Source organism: Saccostrea echinata, unplaced genomic scaffold (genome assembly GCF_033153115.1).
Source record: "Saccostrea echinata isolate AGI-Se365-2 ecotype Australia unplaced genomic scaffold, CSIRO_AGI_Sech_v1 ptg000054l, whole genome shotgun sequence".
NCBI lineage: Eukaryota > Metazoa > Mollusca > Bivalvia > Ostreida > Ostreidae > Saccostrea > Saccostrea echinata.
Window position 1 is genome coordinate 50,578,859 of NW_026889803.1, and position 17,941 is coordinate 50,596,799.

General features: G+C 32.9%; 2 protein-coding genes across 2 annotated transcripts; one reads left to right on the plus strand and one right to left on the minus strand.

Moving 5' to 3' along the window:
• Window positions 1-3,364: 3,364 nt before the first annotated feature.
• Window positions 3,365-8,850, plus strand: LOC133205661 (eukaryotic translation initiation factor 2 subunit 2-like). Its single transcript, XM_061341507.1, has 9 exons — window positions 3,365-3,443; window positions 5,682-5,844; window positions 6,078-6,166; window positions 6,783-6,927; window positions 7,170-7,258; window positions 7,542-7,690; window positions 7,836-7,892; window positions 7,979-8,064; window positions 8,272-8,850. Exons 1-9 carry the CDS (start codon window positions 3,426-3,428, stop codon window positions 8,445-8,447), a joined length of 972 nt encoding a protein of 323 aa, XP_061197491.1. The 5' UTR covers window positions 3,365-3,425; the 3' UTR covers window positions 8,448-8,850.
• Window positions 8,851-14,325: 5,475 nt separating this feature from the next.
• On the minus strand, window positions 14,326-15,592 carry LOC133206135 (uncharacterized). Its single transcript, XM_061342066.1, has one exon. It carries the CDS (start codon window positions 15,584-15,586, stop codon window positions 14,327-14,329), a length of 1,260 nt encoding a protein of 419 aa, XP_061198050.1. The 5' UTR covers window positions 15,587-15,592; the 3' UTR covers window position 14,326.
• Window positions 15,593-17,941: the final 2,349 nt, after the last annotated feature.

Here is a 17,941-nt window from a genome sequence, read left to right on the forward strand (position 1 = left end):
ATTTTACCCCCCCCCCCTTTAAAAAAAGCGATATTGCGTGCCTGCAAATAAATTCTATTCTGTTGAAATATATTATATGAGATATTATAACTGCTATACCTTTGAGGTAAAATTTTGCGAGCCCTCCAGTTCGTTTTCCGTAGTACATGTATCTCCTTGATTAACATACCGGTAGTTAAGTTTAATTTCTGATATTTATGTAGGTCATTTTTATTGGTTAAAAACGATATATCACAATGACCGACTGCCTTATTTGAATTTAATAATATATATTATATATCGAAATAACAGTTCCTAAACAGAATTTACTCAGATTTGTGCTTTTTTTTCTTCATGCGTTTAATTTACGATCGCTATTTCCCAGTTATACGATCGCTTAATAAACGATACATGTCGTTGACGATCGCCTCGCAGTTGTCAAAATTTCCAATTAAAAGTTGTTTTGATGCTAATGTATACAAGTTTTAATTTTAAAATGTTTAGTTCATACCTCTAAGAATGACCTTCAATGTTGATAGATGATAATAATCTTAACTATCTCAAAGCATGAAAATTCGATGTTTTGAGCATTGTCGATTTGATCATTTGTACAGAAATTATTTTACAAATTTAATCTAGGTGATATTTGCCCGAATTAAATCTTTTCTAGTATTATTTACAGCTGGTTATACTCCAGCGCATACAAAACTGCTTTATCTTATTCTCTACGATACTTTCTTCTTCAATGATTTTATCAGTGTTGCTGATCGCATCAGAGTTGTTTACAGGGGTGTTATAGAACATGTAGAATTGATGTTAAATAAGATATAAAACATCTAACATGATTTTGTACAAAGATTACGGTCATCCATATAACTGTTTTACGGTCATCATCTTCTCGCTGGAATGTGTTTGTTACGGTCATCATACTGCAAAATTTCGAAGGCCTTTTATCATTTCATTTTCTTTTGTTTGGGTAAACAATAACTACTGGTGTGGAGATAACATCGATGTTCGTTTAACCATTACCTTAAATTATGCAGTTTTACTGAATAATGTTTATAATCGCCGTCGAAAATTTTCAACCGATCATATCAGCCGACATGTTTTGATGACCGTAAACTATATTACGGTCATCGGCTTTCCTACAGTGAATAAGAGAATATTATACAAAAATTTTTATATTAATATATGGTACAAAAAGTAATTTCGTAGAGCTTTTAATGTTCAGTTAGAGTTGTAATTGATAGATAAATAAAGAGACAATAATATCTTATCTTTGTACATTAAATGCTTCTAAAAGTACAAGAGTGGCCAATGTGAGGGCGAATTAGATTGGTTTTCTGACAGTGCTCAAGCACTATTGTTTTGTTTAGTCAGAATGGTGATTGTGACCATTGTAGGCAAGTAAAGTTAAGTAAATAGATCTACTTTAAGTTTTGTTATTAAGCACTAAACTAATTATTTTGTTGTGTTTGACCAAGAATTGGAGTCATTCCTTATAATTTAATTTTAAAATCATTAAATAACTATGGGTGTAAAATTTCGTTGCTTTTTATTAGTTCAAATTTGCCGCTCAATAATACAACCGTAGTAACGGAAGTGATGGGAAGCGAGGGGAGGTAAAAACTAATACATAGGCCTAGCAGCCTTGTTGTTTGTTTACATGTGGTAAGATCGAATTATTGTTTGAAGTTAAAGGTACATTTATTAAATATGGAATTTTCCATGAATCCCGAGGACTGGAAATGAGAGGAATGTATGGATACAGATGATTCAGCTGGTTGTCGGGGGGGGGGGGTCTCCATACCAAACCAGGTTATACAGAAATAATTTGTGTTCCTTTTTGGATATTAACCAATCAGAGGCTAGACTACAAACAAAATTAAATTATTTTTGTGTATACTCACGCGTAGAAATATACACGTAGAAACTCGCGCTAAAGTGAAGTCACAATGAGGCTACAGAGACGTTAATAAAAGTATGACGATATAGGGCAGCAAGATATTCAAACATTGAGTATATTTTTGTGCATTTAAACATGTAAAATATATCGGAGAGTAACGCAGGGTGTTTTCTGCTTATGGTAACGGAATTTGGGTACTCGGGATACTTCAATGTTGTATTATACTCAGTGACCGTAAAGGCCCTTCGGCGTCTTGTTGAGAAATTATTCGCTTACTATTTTTTTTAAATTAAGATTTGGGGGTTATTATCGATTCACTTTTCGGGTGCCCGTGAAAAGCATGGGCATATGACGTTTTAAACCTTTCTCTTCATGGAGAAAAACATCCTCATATTATATAGTATGGAGATATTTTTATTAATGAAGAGAAAGGTTTTAAAAAGCCAAGTGTCTGTGTACTCAAGATTAGCGTTAATTGTGCTTTCATTGAGTTCAGCCTAAATATCAATCTCTACCCAGAGTTATCGTTCCCGCTAGAATTTCTTCCTATGCGGAGAAACTTACACTCAGACTCAGGTGACTGTCAATGCCCATGGACCTCGATCTTGGAATCATGACGCAATTAATGATGTGAGATACAACTACACTATTAAGCAGTTATTATAAAATGTTTTTTTTTTATTGTATACGCACTTAAATCTTTCTTTTTTTTTTCGCCAGGCCTAAATGCTCTTTGCGTCATCCAATTTTTTTAATTAATTTTATTTTTTAAGTTATTTAGAACTCTTAGCCATTTACTCTGGAGTATTTAACTTATTTGAAAAAATAATTAAAATAACACAAGTATGATGAAGTCTTCAGAGATTAGTATTCCATTGAAATTAAGCATAAAACCTGGCACAATATTCTTTTTTTTATTATTATTTTATTTTGTTTTTGTGTGATATATTGGTTATTTAAAACATAAATATTTTATTTACAAACAATAAATAATTCAAAATCATTAGGGTTCTCTAGGGTTCTTAGTTTAGAGTTCTCTAGTAGTTCTCTGTTTGTAGTGCCCGACTATTTATTTTAGATTATCAAAAATTCTTAATCATAGGTTTCTCTCTCCCCTCTCCTGATCCGCTCCTATTAATAAGTCTGGATGGCTAAGTAGTAATTTGAATCATTTAGCTCAGAAGCAACATGACTATTTTACTGCTTGTAGACCTTCACTTGGCATGAACAGAGTAACTGCCCTTACTAGACATCTTCAATGACCTTCGCCTTCAACCTACGGAAGGCAGTATCGGCTATAGGAATATTGATTCACAATGCTTCCAGTTTTAATATCTGTTTTTAATCTCTTTACAGATGATAATTTTTATAAGAGTGCCAAACTGGTGAAACTTTTATCTACTCATTCTAATTTTGGTATGTTTGTTTTTTTTAATTATTATTCGTAAGTAGTTTATATGATTTTTATCATTTTGTCGTAGTCACTCCCTCGAGCTTCCATACATTTTCATTCTGATGCAACCCGGCATTGTCGTGAAACATGGCTGAGGACGAACTGGTAAGAAAAAAAAATTCAATATGGCGACCACTATCCCCCAAACGCATGTTTTATTTTGCTTAGTAGTGTACATTTATGTGGCATGCTGTTTTATACACTGAAAATAAATTCCAGAACTACTGTGAAAATCGAGGCACATGGCAATATTGTTTTACACGTAACAACGCAGTTACAGAGTTAGTAAATTCCTAATGATTTTTTATGTTCTGTACACGGGCTCAGTATTTTGTACTGGTTATAGATAAAAACCAACTTTATCATTTTTAAGATATTTTATAGATAGGCCTACCGAAAAGGATTTAAAAAAAAAAAAAAGAGGGAAAAGTTTAGTACTGTGATAGTATCACTTTTTTTGGCCACTTAAGCACTGATAAGCTTAAAGATCTGCCTTGAAATGAATTACATACATCATGTATGTATTTAACAGTTAAAGATGTCCCTTTTCAGAATCTTGGGACAGGCCCTCGTAACAATGAGAACACTGTAGGATAATCAATATGTCCAATTTAGTTGAAATGTACTAAAATGAAGCAGATCCATTCCAGCCTAATATTAAAGAATAAAAATGAAGTTGCATTGAAAACACCACCAATCACAACAAACCTTTTTGAGTTTGCATACATGTACTTTCTACTTAAAACTCTGCACTGTTTGTAATTATGATTTGTAATTATGATTATATCATTTTTGATTACATTTTCAACAGTGAAATACTGTGATTTATTGGATAGTCTCTCACAGTGTGAAATGATACCAAAGTAAGTAAACAAAAAATTTTTTGCCTGTCATAAGAGATAGTAAATAAACCGTCTTGACAGAGACTAAAACTGTCAATTTCTTCCCAAATATGTTGCTAAAATCCATCCCACAAGTGCTAAGCTATATGACATCTCAATCACTCAATTATGACATCACAGCCTATGACACTGTGTTAAGAAAAGACAGAGGCAAAGGGAAAATCAAAGAAATGTAATAGACAGAAAATTCAATGTTTTGTAGCTGGATATGGAATTTATTTCACAAGTATACTTAGTACATGTACTTAGTTAGTCCTCTTCCTGCTGGTCAGCACATAAGGCCATCAAGTAAGTAAGGTTTCTGTAGCTGCATTTTTTGACATGTTAGGGTTGCTGGCCCTAAGCATAACCCCCTGAACTCAGAGGGCCAGTGGTTTTTTTCAGGGTTGTCCTTCCCTTAGATGATAGCGTTTCATTGCTTTCATGCCCATCTACACGGATTTTCTGTCTGGATTTTCTTCCATAGGCTTTGACTTTCCCAAGCCTTCCCACAAGGCAGTGAGGCTATTTGACCCATAGCTGGGGGCTAGGTTTGCAGGCACCAGGGCATGTCCACTCACCAGTGGGCCAAGCATGCCGTGCATTTAGGGGCCTAGTCTCCTCCAAGACCCTGTGGTTCTGCTTGGGGCCGTAAGGTACCCAATGTCCATCTGCTACCTCGGGGAGGTTCCCATATCTGGGCCACATATAGGTCTAATTGTGGAGAGGCTTTACCTGGCAGATAAGACTTGCTTATTCTGCTTACTTTTCACAGCGAAGTGCTAGCCAGGGGTGGAGCTGAAAGCGAGAGTGACAAGCACAGACACAGACAGAAACACACACTGTACGCATCACACAGCCATTTAGCAGACATTTCACGAGTATGACAGGATTTTTTTATATTTTCACTCGTGCTTTGCACTTGTGAAAATATTTAAAAAAAAAAAAAAAAAATCCTGTCACACTCATGAATATTCAGATTGTCATTAACCTGTGATATATGGACAAGACAAGATGGATAGTAACATAATCAAAAATATTTCATATCTTAATGTTATCAAATGTACATCAGAAAATTAAGACAATTAAGGTATTACCAGTACTTAATTAAGGATGAAACATTCAAATTATGGACGGAAGCATTAAAATTACTGAAAATTGCAAAACATGCAGGATAAACACATCTAAAAATGTAGTTTAATTCAGCATGACATATCACAGAACTGAAATTTTTTGATTATGCGTGATTTGGTGTTTATAAAATGAAATGAAATATAATTCTTACAGCATTACATTGGTAAGACTAAAACATATCAATGAAAGATCCCAAGTTTTAGTATGATATTGCATCCACTTATGCAAGGCAAAAACAAGCATTTTCTATTCAGTTGGTTTTATTAGTGTGTAATGTTTATTTCATAATTTTTTTTTTTTGTAAAGTTTTTAACATTTTCTTGAATAGATCCCATTTGACCCCACAAATATGAAAAAGAAGAAGAAAAAAAAGAAGGTGCCATTTGAATTGGATGGAGGCACAGAGGAAAATGAGACACCAAGCCCAGCACCAGTAGAGGAGGCTCCAGAAGTACAGACAGAGGAAAAGCCAGCAGATAAAGCAGATGATGGTCAGATACACTTTCTCTGTTGTTCTACAGCTGAGAGAAAATATACATAAGCATTTGAATTGTAAATATTGACAATTTCATGTCATAAATACAGGGATTATTTAAGATTTTTAGTCCTATGTCACTGACAAAATGATTTGGGATGAGAAAAAAAGTTTGATTTTCAATAACAAGAAGGATGATTGATTTTGCTGAATTTTGTTTAAATTAAGAAGGAAGCTCTTTTTCTTTAGATTTCTCACTGGACTTTGGGTTAAAAAAGAAAAAGAAGAAAAAGAAAGCATTTGATGTCAGTGAACTGGAGGAAACCTTACCAGAACCAGTCAGTATTTTAAAGACCCTTTATCTTTTACATATGCCTATCAGTTTTGTTTAAAATGTTTATTTCTTTTACATGCACCTCAGTTTTGTATAACAAGTGTGCTTTTTATTCCCACATATTTCAATCTTCTTCATTTTTTCTTGTCTGCCATTTTGTCTGTTCAATACATTACTGTAGATTCCTAAATATACGCGAGGAATTAATTATCGCATTATTACACGATAAGCACCACTCGTGAAATAAAATAACTCGCTTTCATTTTTATGGCACTGAAATCAATGTAAAATCCCTTGATCAACTGTCCATTCGCGAATTATTGTTTTCGTGATTTGACGTCAAAGAGTCATTTCGCAAAAATAAGTACTCGCGAAAAATAAGGAATCTACAGTATTCATATAAAGAAAAAATAGAAAAAAGAATTATTACTCTCATCTGCTACCATTTGAAAAGGTGAACCAGAATACAGCATCATTTTAATTCTAATGCTTTAAATGAAAATGTAAAATTTATCTACTTTGATTAAGATTTTATAATTCATTATCATGTGACTGCTAAGTAAGCAAGTTTGATTTGTTTAAAAAAGATCTATGCTTAATACTTTGGAATGAATATATAGGCTCCTGAAAAAGAGGCTCCAGAACCAGAGGCCTCAGAAGGGGTAGAAGAAGACATGAACTTCGCTCTACCACTGAAGAAGAAAAAGAAGAAGAAGGTAGACTTCACTATGATTGAAAATGAGGATGCTGATAAACAGAATGAAGGTACAGTGTCTGTATGAAAGAGGACATTTAGTCAGTGGAATTCATTTGAACACTTTGGTCATTAACATAAAAACATGTAATTGTTTGCAAATGAATTATTGCATACATTATTTAACAAAATTTTCTGTGGTAAAAACAATATGATTGGATAATGGATGTTTGAATTGACGTTAATTCATTCCCCTTTTGCTGATGAACAAGATCCATTTCTCAGTTGTGCTCATTCATTATGTAATTTTTAGGAGATCTGGACTTTGAGGATCGTATTGGAGGGGCTGTTCCTGAGGGTAAGGCATGGCTGGCCTCAGACAGAGACTACACATATGATGAGGTACAGTGTTACAGTATTGACCGTGTGAAAAAGTGTAATTGTGAGAGTCATGTCTGTACCCTGCTTTTGTTAAAAGTTTTGTGATATGTTCATAATTATGTAAAAATGTTCATAATTTTTAGATGACTAATCATTAAAAATTGGAACACATCTATCTAATATCTGTCATACATTTCATTTGTGATAATTACAGGAGTACAGAATACCGGTATATATTATTCATTAGTTTACCGTAATAGAAACACATGATATTTCTCTAACAATATGATGAATTTAACTTCAGTTACTGACACGGGTATTTGATATCATACGGGAGAAGAATCCAGATATGGTAGCTGGGGAGAAAAAGAAGTTTGTCATGAGACCCCCTCAGGTGCTCAAAGTCGGAACAAGAAAGTCATCTTTTGCAAACTTCTCAGATATTTGCAGATTGTGAGTAATTTTGTTTTATTTTGTAGATAAAGTAAAAGGAGGTGCTGTGATATGTTATATCTGAAAAAAATATATTTTAATCGTAAAATAAGTAATAGGAAAGCAAATTCTTACTGTATGATGGAACTTATTTTTATAATTGTAGATTGCATCGACAGCCCAAACATGTCCTGGCCTTTTTATTGGCTGAGTTGGGAACAAGGTAGTATAGCCATTCTCATTTGTACTGCATTCTTCTGAGGTGTGCTGTCTCTTGTGATAAATATTAAATTAACTTGTGATTTATAGTGGGTCAGTCGATGGAAACAACCAGCTTATTATTAAAGGAAGATACAACCAGAAACAGATAGAGAATGTCCTTAGAAGATATATTAGTAAGTAAGAAGGTGTAGAAAATGAGCTTTGTTTGCCTTCTATAGCAAATTAATGTTTATCTCCCTTAGGAGAATATTATTATTATTTTATATTAAAATTTCCTCTTTAACAGAAAATGCTTGCCATATAATATAAATGGATCTTAAATATACCAAAATATCTTTATCTTGTCCTGACACTATTATAAACTGTAGTTTATTTTACAGAGGAGTATGTGACCTGCCATACCTGTAGATCACCTGATACTCTCCTTCAAAAGGACACTAGAATTTTCTTTCTGCAGTGTGAGACTTGTGGTTCTCGATGTTCTGTCACCAGCATTAAGTCGGGATTTCAGGCTGTTACGGGCAGAAGAGCTGCCATTCGAGCAAAGACATCTTGATTCTAATTTATTATCTGACATGAACATAAAAATCTTTGATGTCTTTCAGTATATTGGAGTTGTTAATACCATCATAGTTTGTTAAAACAAACTGAAAATGTACAATTCCTAGAAAGGAGGTACCTGTTCAGGATTTCAAATTCCATAGACATTCTGTATGTATTGTGTACATAGTGTATCTGTATTACTGCTTTATGAAATTTGTCCGAGGTTCAGAATGTTAACAGTATAAAAATTATAAATATTCAGCAAATATCATGCTGCAGCAAATGCAAAAGATTGTTTTTAGAGCTCATTGTATAATTGGGTACTCTGCCCAGAGAAACTGGTCAGAATGAATGGGTTCATACTTCATAATTTAATTGTCCGTGTTATCAATGACAATAAATGTATTTTGAATTCATTGTACACTCTTGTTATTTCTCACAAGAGGAGATGAATCTATTCAGTGTTATGTCAGTCCTTTAATGATTTTTAACTTTCTGAATACATGTATTCAATTCAATTTATTGACATCACCATGTTGATATACAGTCTAAATAACAAATCAGATGACAGACAACAGAAAAAAAGAAAAGAAAATGTACCATAATGGCTGTAGCATGCTAGACAAATTTACATGATTCTTTGTAGTCCATGGATTTGTTTTCTCTGCATAAAGGCTTAAAGCATATATCTAAATAGTTACGTAAACGTTCTGTAGTATGATAATGGATATAATATATATATATTAATTATATATATGTGAATATGTGATTGTAATTTATTTTTAAAATGTGAGTGTGCGGCATATATGTATGCAGACAGAATGTGAAGGCCAGTGTCAAAACGGAAAAAAAACCTTTTTTCCATTTGAAATGAAAACATCCCCCCACCCCACTTGAATCCATATACCACTTCAAAGATTAAGGCTGATCAACATACATCATGTTCAAAAGTTTAAAATTTATAATTCATTGAACATAAATGAATTTGAAGAACAAAATTATGATAAACATATCTCATTGCCAATCTCTAGGACAGTGATAATGGCAGTATTCTATAAACCCGTATCTGAGGACGTGTTTGATTATTGAAACAGATCATCCACAAGGGAGATTATTTAACATGCTTAATTTACTCATTACAAGGTCAAGGCCAAAATGTCACCCTTATATACCTATGTATGAATTGAGGAAAGTTAATCATAAATAGGACATCATCAACAGGAATAAAATAATATGGTTTCAGGCCCCTAGGAAGTAATTTCAGTCTGGGAGGGGGGCACAGTCATACAATTTCAGTTGAATTCAGTTAAAAAAATTCTTGACAAGCCAATAAAGGGTCATCATACGTTTTTATTGAGGGGGCACAAGCATATAGTAGCTATGTTTTCTATAGTAATCTACATGTATATATCGGCAAAATTATTGGGGGGGGGGGAGGGGGGTTCAAGCCCCCCGTTCCTACAGCCATGCATGGGTTTTATTTCTCAGCCGTTACTGCTGGATTTAAATAGAACTGAAAACTGCATTTCCAATCAAGTCAATCCTATTGGTGGTGTCATCCTGATATAAAGGTCATCCTTAGCATATTTGCATTTACCACTGTGAAGGCCAAGGTCATTTAAAACAATTGAAATGAATGTGTGTAAAATTGATTTTATCACTCATAGTGCTAAATGCAATCGTTATAATAAGCGATGAGACATCATCAATCGTAAAACAAGAATTTCCTTTGCAATTAGTCTAAGTATATAGAAGAAACATCGAGTTTCAAAAGAAAGTGATCTTTCTGGGCGGATCTAGAGGAGGGTCCGGACCCCCTCCCCCCTTGAATTTGCAGAGTTATCATTAAATGTACACACTGAAGCAAATAAAAAATGACTTTGGAACCCTACCACCACCACCATGAACGGTGGAAACGTGTTTTTTCACGTCTGGGAGAGGACTTTACGTGTTTTTTTCCTCTGCTTGTCAAGAAAAATCTGGGTTGGAAAAATTGTTTTTTTTCTCTTTTATTAAAACATGGTACATAAATAATTCATTGTACAGAAAATCATAATACATACATTGCATAGAAATTCATAAATCAAAATCACAAATAATTGCCTACTTCTAGATACAGATTATCATTAATTACATGTGCTTTCCTTAGAATCACGTTTTGTAAACAAAGACAATTTTTTATCTTATTTCGAAAAACTTCTATATACATGTTTTCTTTTTGAAATCTACATTTCATTTTATATTTATAAATGGTAAAACAAATAAATGACAATAGATTATTCAATCTAGTTGTTTTTAAATTGATTTCATTATAAAAACCAAGTACCAGTATTTTCCATGTGATTTCAAAACCCCAAAACAAACTAATTTTTTTCCAAATATTTTCACAAAGTTTACACCTGTACAGGAGATGTTCAGTGTCTTCAACAACCATACAATATTCACAAAAAGGTTCTACATCTTTGTTCAATTTACTTACATTTAAGTTATTGTTCAATATGCAATTCAATAATTTATAATTAAATTCAGCAACATTTTTTTCATACATATACTTAATTTTAGCTAGATATACATTTTTCCAGACATATTTGTAACTAAGATCAAAAGTCTTTTGCCACATATTTTCATAAACTGATCGTTGAAACTTTATGTTTACCAAAATTGAATAATAAAAATCACATTTAAGGTTTGCTACAATTCTTACACTATTATCTTTAAATAAAAATGACACTTCGTTTTTAATATTAATAAATTTTGCATATGTACAATCAAAATTGTTTTTGTATTCTCTGAGTGCCTTCTTTATCATGATATATTCACAGAGTATATTGTTTTTCTTTTCCAGTATATTATAAAAGTGTTCAATACTAAGGAAGTTTCCATCATTATCAAAAAGATCTTTGATATATAGAATATCACTTTTTATCCAGTTTTCAAAACAAAGAGGTTTAGAATCATACTGAAACAGATTATTGTTCCAAATGAATTCCGATAAAAATTGGTCTCTCTTTAAAGCAGAAATTTGTGTAACTTTTTTACATTTATTGAAAGCAGAAAGGACTTCACCATAAAAAAGTGGTATTCTTAGCATCTTAAAAAAAGCAGTATTTTCAAAGTTACATACACTTGTTTTAACAATATCATTAACAGACAGGTTTTTAAGATTAAGAATATTATTCAACATTTTATATATTATACTTCTTTTATCTAGTATTCGTTTTATCCAAGAAGCCTTCGCTGCAGTAAATTTACTCTCTACATCAACAATACCTATTCCACCTTGGTCAACTTTACCAATTAGCGTATTTCTCTTTATCCTATCTTTTTTCTTCCATAAGAAATTAAATACAAGTTTTGATACATTTTTAAAGAATTCATTTTTTGGATTTGACAAAATAAAAGCATTATATACCAATTTAGATAATGCTAGTGTATTTATTATAGTGCATTTTCCGAAGATCGTTAAGTTTCGCCTTCTCCAAACACTCAGTATTCTTTCAAGTTTCTCTAATTTATTTGTCCAATTCATATCATAACAGATATCCTTATCATGACCGAGATATACACCTAATGATTTTACATGACTTTTAGCAATTCTAACACCACAAATATATTTTTCATTTAAATACATTTCAATAAATTTTCCTGTCAATAAACATTCTGTTTTGTCCATATTCAATTTCGGGCCTGCGACTTTGCTAAATTCACGTATTGTTTCTAAAGCTTTGTTCAGTGAATAAGTGTCTTTCAATAAATTAGTGCAATCATCGGCATGTTGTACGATTTTTAAATTTCCATTATCACCTGGCGATAAACCGATGATTTCTTCATTATTTTTAAGCTGAACTGCTAGTATTTCTAGCACGAAAATAAATAAAAGTGCTGACACAGGACAGCCTTGTCTAATCCCTCTTTGCATTTCACATGATTTTGACATCCAGCCATTATTTTTAACTTTAAAAGTTGGTTTAGAATATAATGTTTTTATCATTTTGATAAAATTTTCACCAAAATTAAATTTTTCTAGAGTTTTGTACATGAAGTTATATTCAACAGAATCGAAAGCTTTTTCAAAATCGAGAAAGAGCAAAATACCATCAATATCATTATTGTTACAATATTCAAATATGTCTAATATTATTCTCGCGTTCTCCCCAATGTATCTACCTTTGATATAAGCACTTTGTTCACTACTAATTATTCTACTAGCAACTTTTTGCAAACGATTAGCTAGAACATGAGCAAAAATTTTGTAATCAACGTTTGTGAGACTAATTGGTCTATAGTTCTTAAGATTTTCTTTCTCTCCTTTTTTATATATCAGGGATATCACAGCATTTCTTTGCAAAAAAGGCAAAATACCATCATCAATACTTTTAAGTAAAGAGGAAAAGAATATTTCCTTTATATCATGCCAAAAAACCTTATAGAATTCTGCTGTTCAGCCATCTTGACCAGGGGATTTGTTATTTTTCATTTTAAGAACAGCTTCTTCACATTCTAATTTTGTAGGCAACATGTCACATAACTCTTTCTCGGCCTTTGTAACCTTTTCGCAGTTAACATTTTTTAAATAGTTTTCTATTTCATTATCAGAAATCCTCTTACTAGTATATAATGAACTATAAAAAGTAAACAAACATTTCATAATATTATCATTGTCAGTGATAACAGACTCATTATCATCCTTGATTTTAGTTATTGCATTATTTATTTGCTGCTTTTTTTCAAGACCTAAAAAATAAGAGTTACTTTTCTCACCCTTTTCTATCCACAAAGCTCTAGATCGTACATAAGCTCCATTACACTTCTGAGCATAATAATTATCTCTTTCTTCTTCAAGTTGTCGTTTGTACCTCATATTTATTTCAGTATAATGTTTTAAATCTAGTAGTTTTAATTGAGTTTCTATAAATTTGATACGCTTTTTTTTATTATTAGCTTTATTTTTTGAAAAAGACATACAGAAGTCTTTAATGGATATTTTCATTCGTTCCCATCTTACTTTTGGATCATTTAACTGTTTTAATTCTTCTTTTTCGTCACTTATATGTTTTCTTAATTTTTCACAAAATTTTTCTTCAGTTAATAATGAGTTATTTAACTTCCAGTAACCACTACCTCGTAAATTTTCAGAAGTGCTGAGATCAAAACCTAAGCCCAAATGATCGCTCATACGTATCCCTTCAACACTAGGTGCTCTACGCACAGTAATATTACAAAGCGGGAAAAACATATTATCATTAATAAAAACATAATCTATTCTGCTTTTGGGAATGTCCTCTCCATCACACCACGTTAAACCATTTATGCTTGTTTTTCCGCTGGAAATCCAGCAGTCATTTAGATCAAAGTATTTCAAAAATTTTCTTAAATTCTTAACACTTTTATCATTTTGATTACAGTCTAATTGACAATTAAAGTCACCACAAACAACGAGCCCTTCTATATTCATAGCATATTGACTTACCCAAGATAATAATCTTTTAAAAAATGCAATTCTAGAGTGTTCAGCGTTAGGTGCATAAACATTCACAATTGTAGTAATTTTTTCATTATATTTCAAGTTAACCAATAATCTTCTTCCATCAAGAGACTGATGATAATTTAATATTTCAACGGAAAGGTTTTGCTTGAAAAATAGTGAAACGCCTCTACTATATACGGAGTCAGAAAAGCAATGAAGTTTGTTTCCAAACCATCGGGAATTGTATATAAATTCATGTTCTTTAACAAAATGTGTTTCTTGTAAAAGGACTATATCAAAATTGGAATCTTTCAACCACTCAAAAAGCGTTACTCTCTTTTTATAAGTATTTAGGCCTCTCACATTTAAGGAGAGGAATGATAAAGAGTTTTTATTCATTTGGTCGGGGAGATTGTTAATTCACATCATTTTGTAGCAGATTCTTTTTCATTTTTCTTTTTATTTTTTTTCAAATCTCGGATAAATGTATCAAGTTTCTTTTGACTGTCCTCGGTTTGAGAGCCTTTCCTAGGCAGGGAGGCGCTCCTGAGTTTTCTAGTATATTTGGCAGCAATTTTTTGGACGATGACTCCAAGTTTGTTTTCACCTGGCCATTTTGATGGTTCTGTTTGAGTTGTGCCGATGGTATCCAAGCCTGTACCCCAGTACACGTCAACAGTGGACTCGGCAAAAATCGTATAAGCATTAGAGGCTTCAAGTTTTTCTCGCATTAAAGTTACTTGTTCAGCTTTTGCAGACACGATTTCCTCCATTATTTCCAGTTTTTGCTCGCTCCAACCCTCCGGGTCCTTTATGGAATTTCCTATCTTTTTAGCATCCAGTGCTGTGGGAGCGTTTCTTACCTTCTCAGCTGCAACTAAATTACCAGCACGTAGCGCTTTCGTCAACTGATAAGCATGCTCGGCTGACTGGTGGTGCTCGCCAAAGACTTTAATGTCGCAAGGGAAAAAGTTTGAAATGGGATTTTCTTTTCCTTGGAATGCAACAACATTTTCAGTCTCTTTGTAATGTTGGCAGTCCGGAGATCCTGGTTCATGACCAGGTTCGCGACATACTCTGCAGGCCTTTTCACTGTTGCATTGCTGAGCTCTGTGCCCAAATTCCCAACAATTATAGCACTGAAGCTTTGGGGAGTTGGTAACTTGACCATAATGGAAGAGACGGCATTTTAGACCAGCACATGTAACGTTTCTCGGGAGAGATTTGTTAATCAGTGGTGCGATGTATAGAAATCTATTGCCATTGAGTACACTGGTCATTCGATGGGTAACGGGATTTCTGATGTTCTCGTATTTGAGATCGCTTTTGATAGTAACGTCAAAGTTATTCAGCATCTCAAAAACCGCACTGTCATCTACAGATAGGGGTAGACCATTGATAGTGACCTTGAGTACTTGGTCTTTGGGATTTTTTGCGCCTGTTGAATACGGGTTAGAGTCATAAACTTGAACGGAAATGTTTCTAACCTCAAACCCCTCAACTAGAAGTTTCGAACGGCTCTCCAAACACGTGAGATAAACTCGCCATAGATCTCTTTCCAATTGAATGCTATATATCTTGTCCCCAATTTTTTCACGAATAGCTTCATACAGTTCATAATCTATAATCCTTTCACTCTGTTCTGATTGTAGTTCCTTGTTCTTAATATAAAGAGGTTTAAACATTGGTTTTTCCTGTTCATTCATAGTGTAAATATAGCTACAGAGTACTACTCACCGATAGGCGTAATCCGACGAATATCCAAAAATAAACACAAAAAGTATTTCAAACACACCGCAAGTCTCATATATACATACGTAGATAAGGTGTGATTAAAAAGGTTCAAAAACACCAAATCCAAATTACAGTAGATAGATATAATCCACTATAATATTGTTAGAAGAACGGAGCAAGTTGTAAACACGTCCATTCACCTTGCCCGTCACGTGACCTCCTGGGTTGGAAAATTTTTGATTGGGGTGGAACCCCCCCCCCCCCCCCCGGAAAAAATCCTGAATCCGCCTATTCCGCGCCTGATCTTGACTATTTATGCTATCAATTTCTATTTATAGATAAAAGTAAAATTCTCAGGTGATGAAATAGTGTATCAGACTTGCAACAGACTCACAGATATATATAAACTCCAGCTATGATCACAAACTCCTAGTCTAGCCTTTAACTATAAATCTAACGAAAAGAAAACCGGATTATGATACAAAAATTACGATTGATTCAAAAGAATAAGTTTGGTAAGTAGATTGATTTTGTTTGTAGTTTTTGATCTGTACAAATGATCGATTGATTTAATGCCTAGATAACATTACATCAGCTTATTTAGTAATTAAATTGAACAGATCAAGAACAGAATGTTTTGGTTAAACCGATACAATTTCTAAAAGTGTCTAGTTTTAACTCAAAAATGTTTGAAACGTCATAGAAAATAATCTTCAGATTCCTACATAAGAATCCACCTTCTCTTTAGAATTCAGTATTGTCTAATAAAGTTGTGTGGTCCTAGAAACACTAGTAAAATCAGTCTTGGCAGTTGTTTTTTTTTTTCACTTTCATGTAGATTTTGTCGCCGGAAACGGGAAGAACAAAGTATTAAGTAAGTCTCCATCGCAAACAGCTCCAGACTGAAATAAGTTGAAGGAGTTACACTTTAATTCTAATATACCAATGTCATCTAATACAATGACAGAAGAAAACCAAACAAGTGTCCCTCCACAGCCGTCCAATTCTGGTGGCAGTGACAAAGACAAAAGAGGAATGGAAGGTGGGAAAGGTGATTGTATTGACATACCGATACATTTTTCTTTGGATTTATCCTATTTTTTCTTAATAGTAAATCATGCATGTAGTTTAATTTCATTGAAGATCCGGTTTATTAATTAACAAATAAGAAAACAAACTGATGTACATGTATAATAAGTTTATTTTTTCTCGATTAATTGACAGCTTATATTTTGCACTACAACTTTTAAAGGTTTACAACCCCAGAGGAACAATAACGTTCTTGCCGATGATTTGAATTTTTTGGGACATAAAAAGAAAAAGCGGAGTAACAAGCAACTCATTCAAGGTGTGTAAAGTTTCGTTGGGCTAACTCCTAGTCTAGTCTTTAACTATAAATTAATCTGACGATCATTTTGAAAAAAAAGAGAAAATGCTAAGCTACGTTTTATCATTTTGAAGATGACTTTTTCAAAGAAGAAGTACCGGAAAACATTGATGTAATGAAGGAAGAGAGAAAACTTGGAGAGGGAGATTATAATTATGAAGAGGTAATCACTCACAAAATATATTATACTCACTGTCTAAAAACTATAAATCTAATGATTATAGATTCCTAATAGGTATCGAGTTTTTACTTTTCATACATCAATGTGATACGCAATTCTGTTTACTGGTTTTAAATTCTGATGAACAAAACTGTCATGACATTAAACATGTTTGTACTATTATGAAGAAATATTAAGAAAAAAATAACATTCAAAACTAGTCAAAAGTATGGAACGCCATAGCTGTCTTAAGGTATGGTACATCATATTACATGGTGTGTTCTATATAATATAGGGTTGATTCAATATATTAAATGGTCACCGCTCCTTGTTAAAGGGTGAAGAGCACATAATACATGGTGCGTTCAATATAATAAATGGTCGGTTCATTATGTTAAATGGTCACCACTACTTATTATAGGGTAAAACGTACATAATAAATGGTGTGTTCAATATAATAAAGGGTCGGTTTATTGTGTTAAATGGTTACAGCTACTCGTTATAGGGTGAAACGTACATAATACATGGTGCATTCAATATAATAAAGGGTCGGTTCATTATGTTAAATGGTCACCACTACTTATTATAGGGTGAAACGTACATAATACATGGTGCGTTCAATATGATAAAGGGTCGGTTCATTGTGTTAAATGGTCACCACTACTTATTATGGGTGAAACGTACATAATAAATGGTGCGTTCAATGTAATAAGGGGTCGGTTCATTATGTTAAATGGTCACCACTACTTATTATAGGGT

What these genes read in the sequence shown, in the direction of transcription:
- LOC133206135 (XM_061342066.1), bottom strand. Translation starts at nt 15,586, where the DNA reads ATGTTTAAACCTCTTTATATTAAGAACAAGGAACTACAATCAGAACAG.
- LOC133205661 (XM_061341507.1), top strand. An exon ending in AGGAAACCTTACCAGAACCA is followed by an intron (nt 6,167 to 6,782) that starts GTCAGTATTTTA and finishes ATGAATATATAG; the next exon opens with GCTCCTGAAAAAGAGGCTCC. An exon ending in GAGACTACACATATGATGAG is followed by an intron (nt 7,259 to 7,541) that starts GTACAGTGTTAC and finishes ATTTAACTTCAG; the next exon opens with TTACTGACACGGGTATTTGA.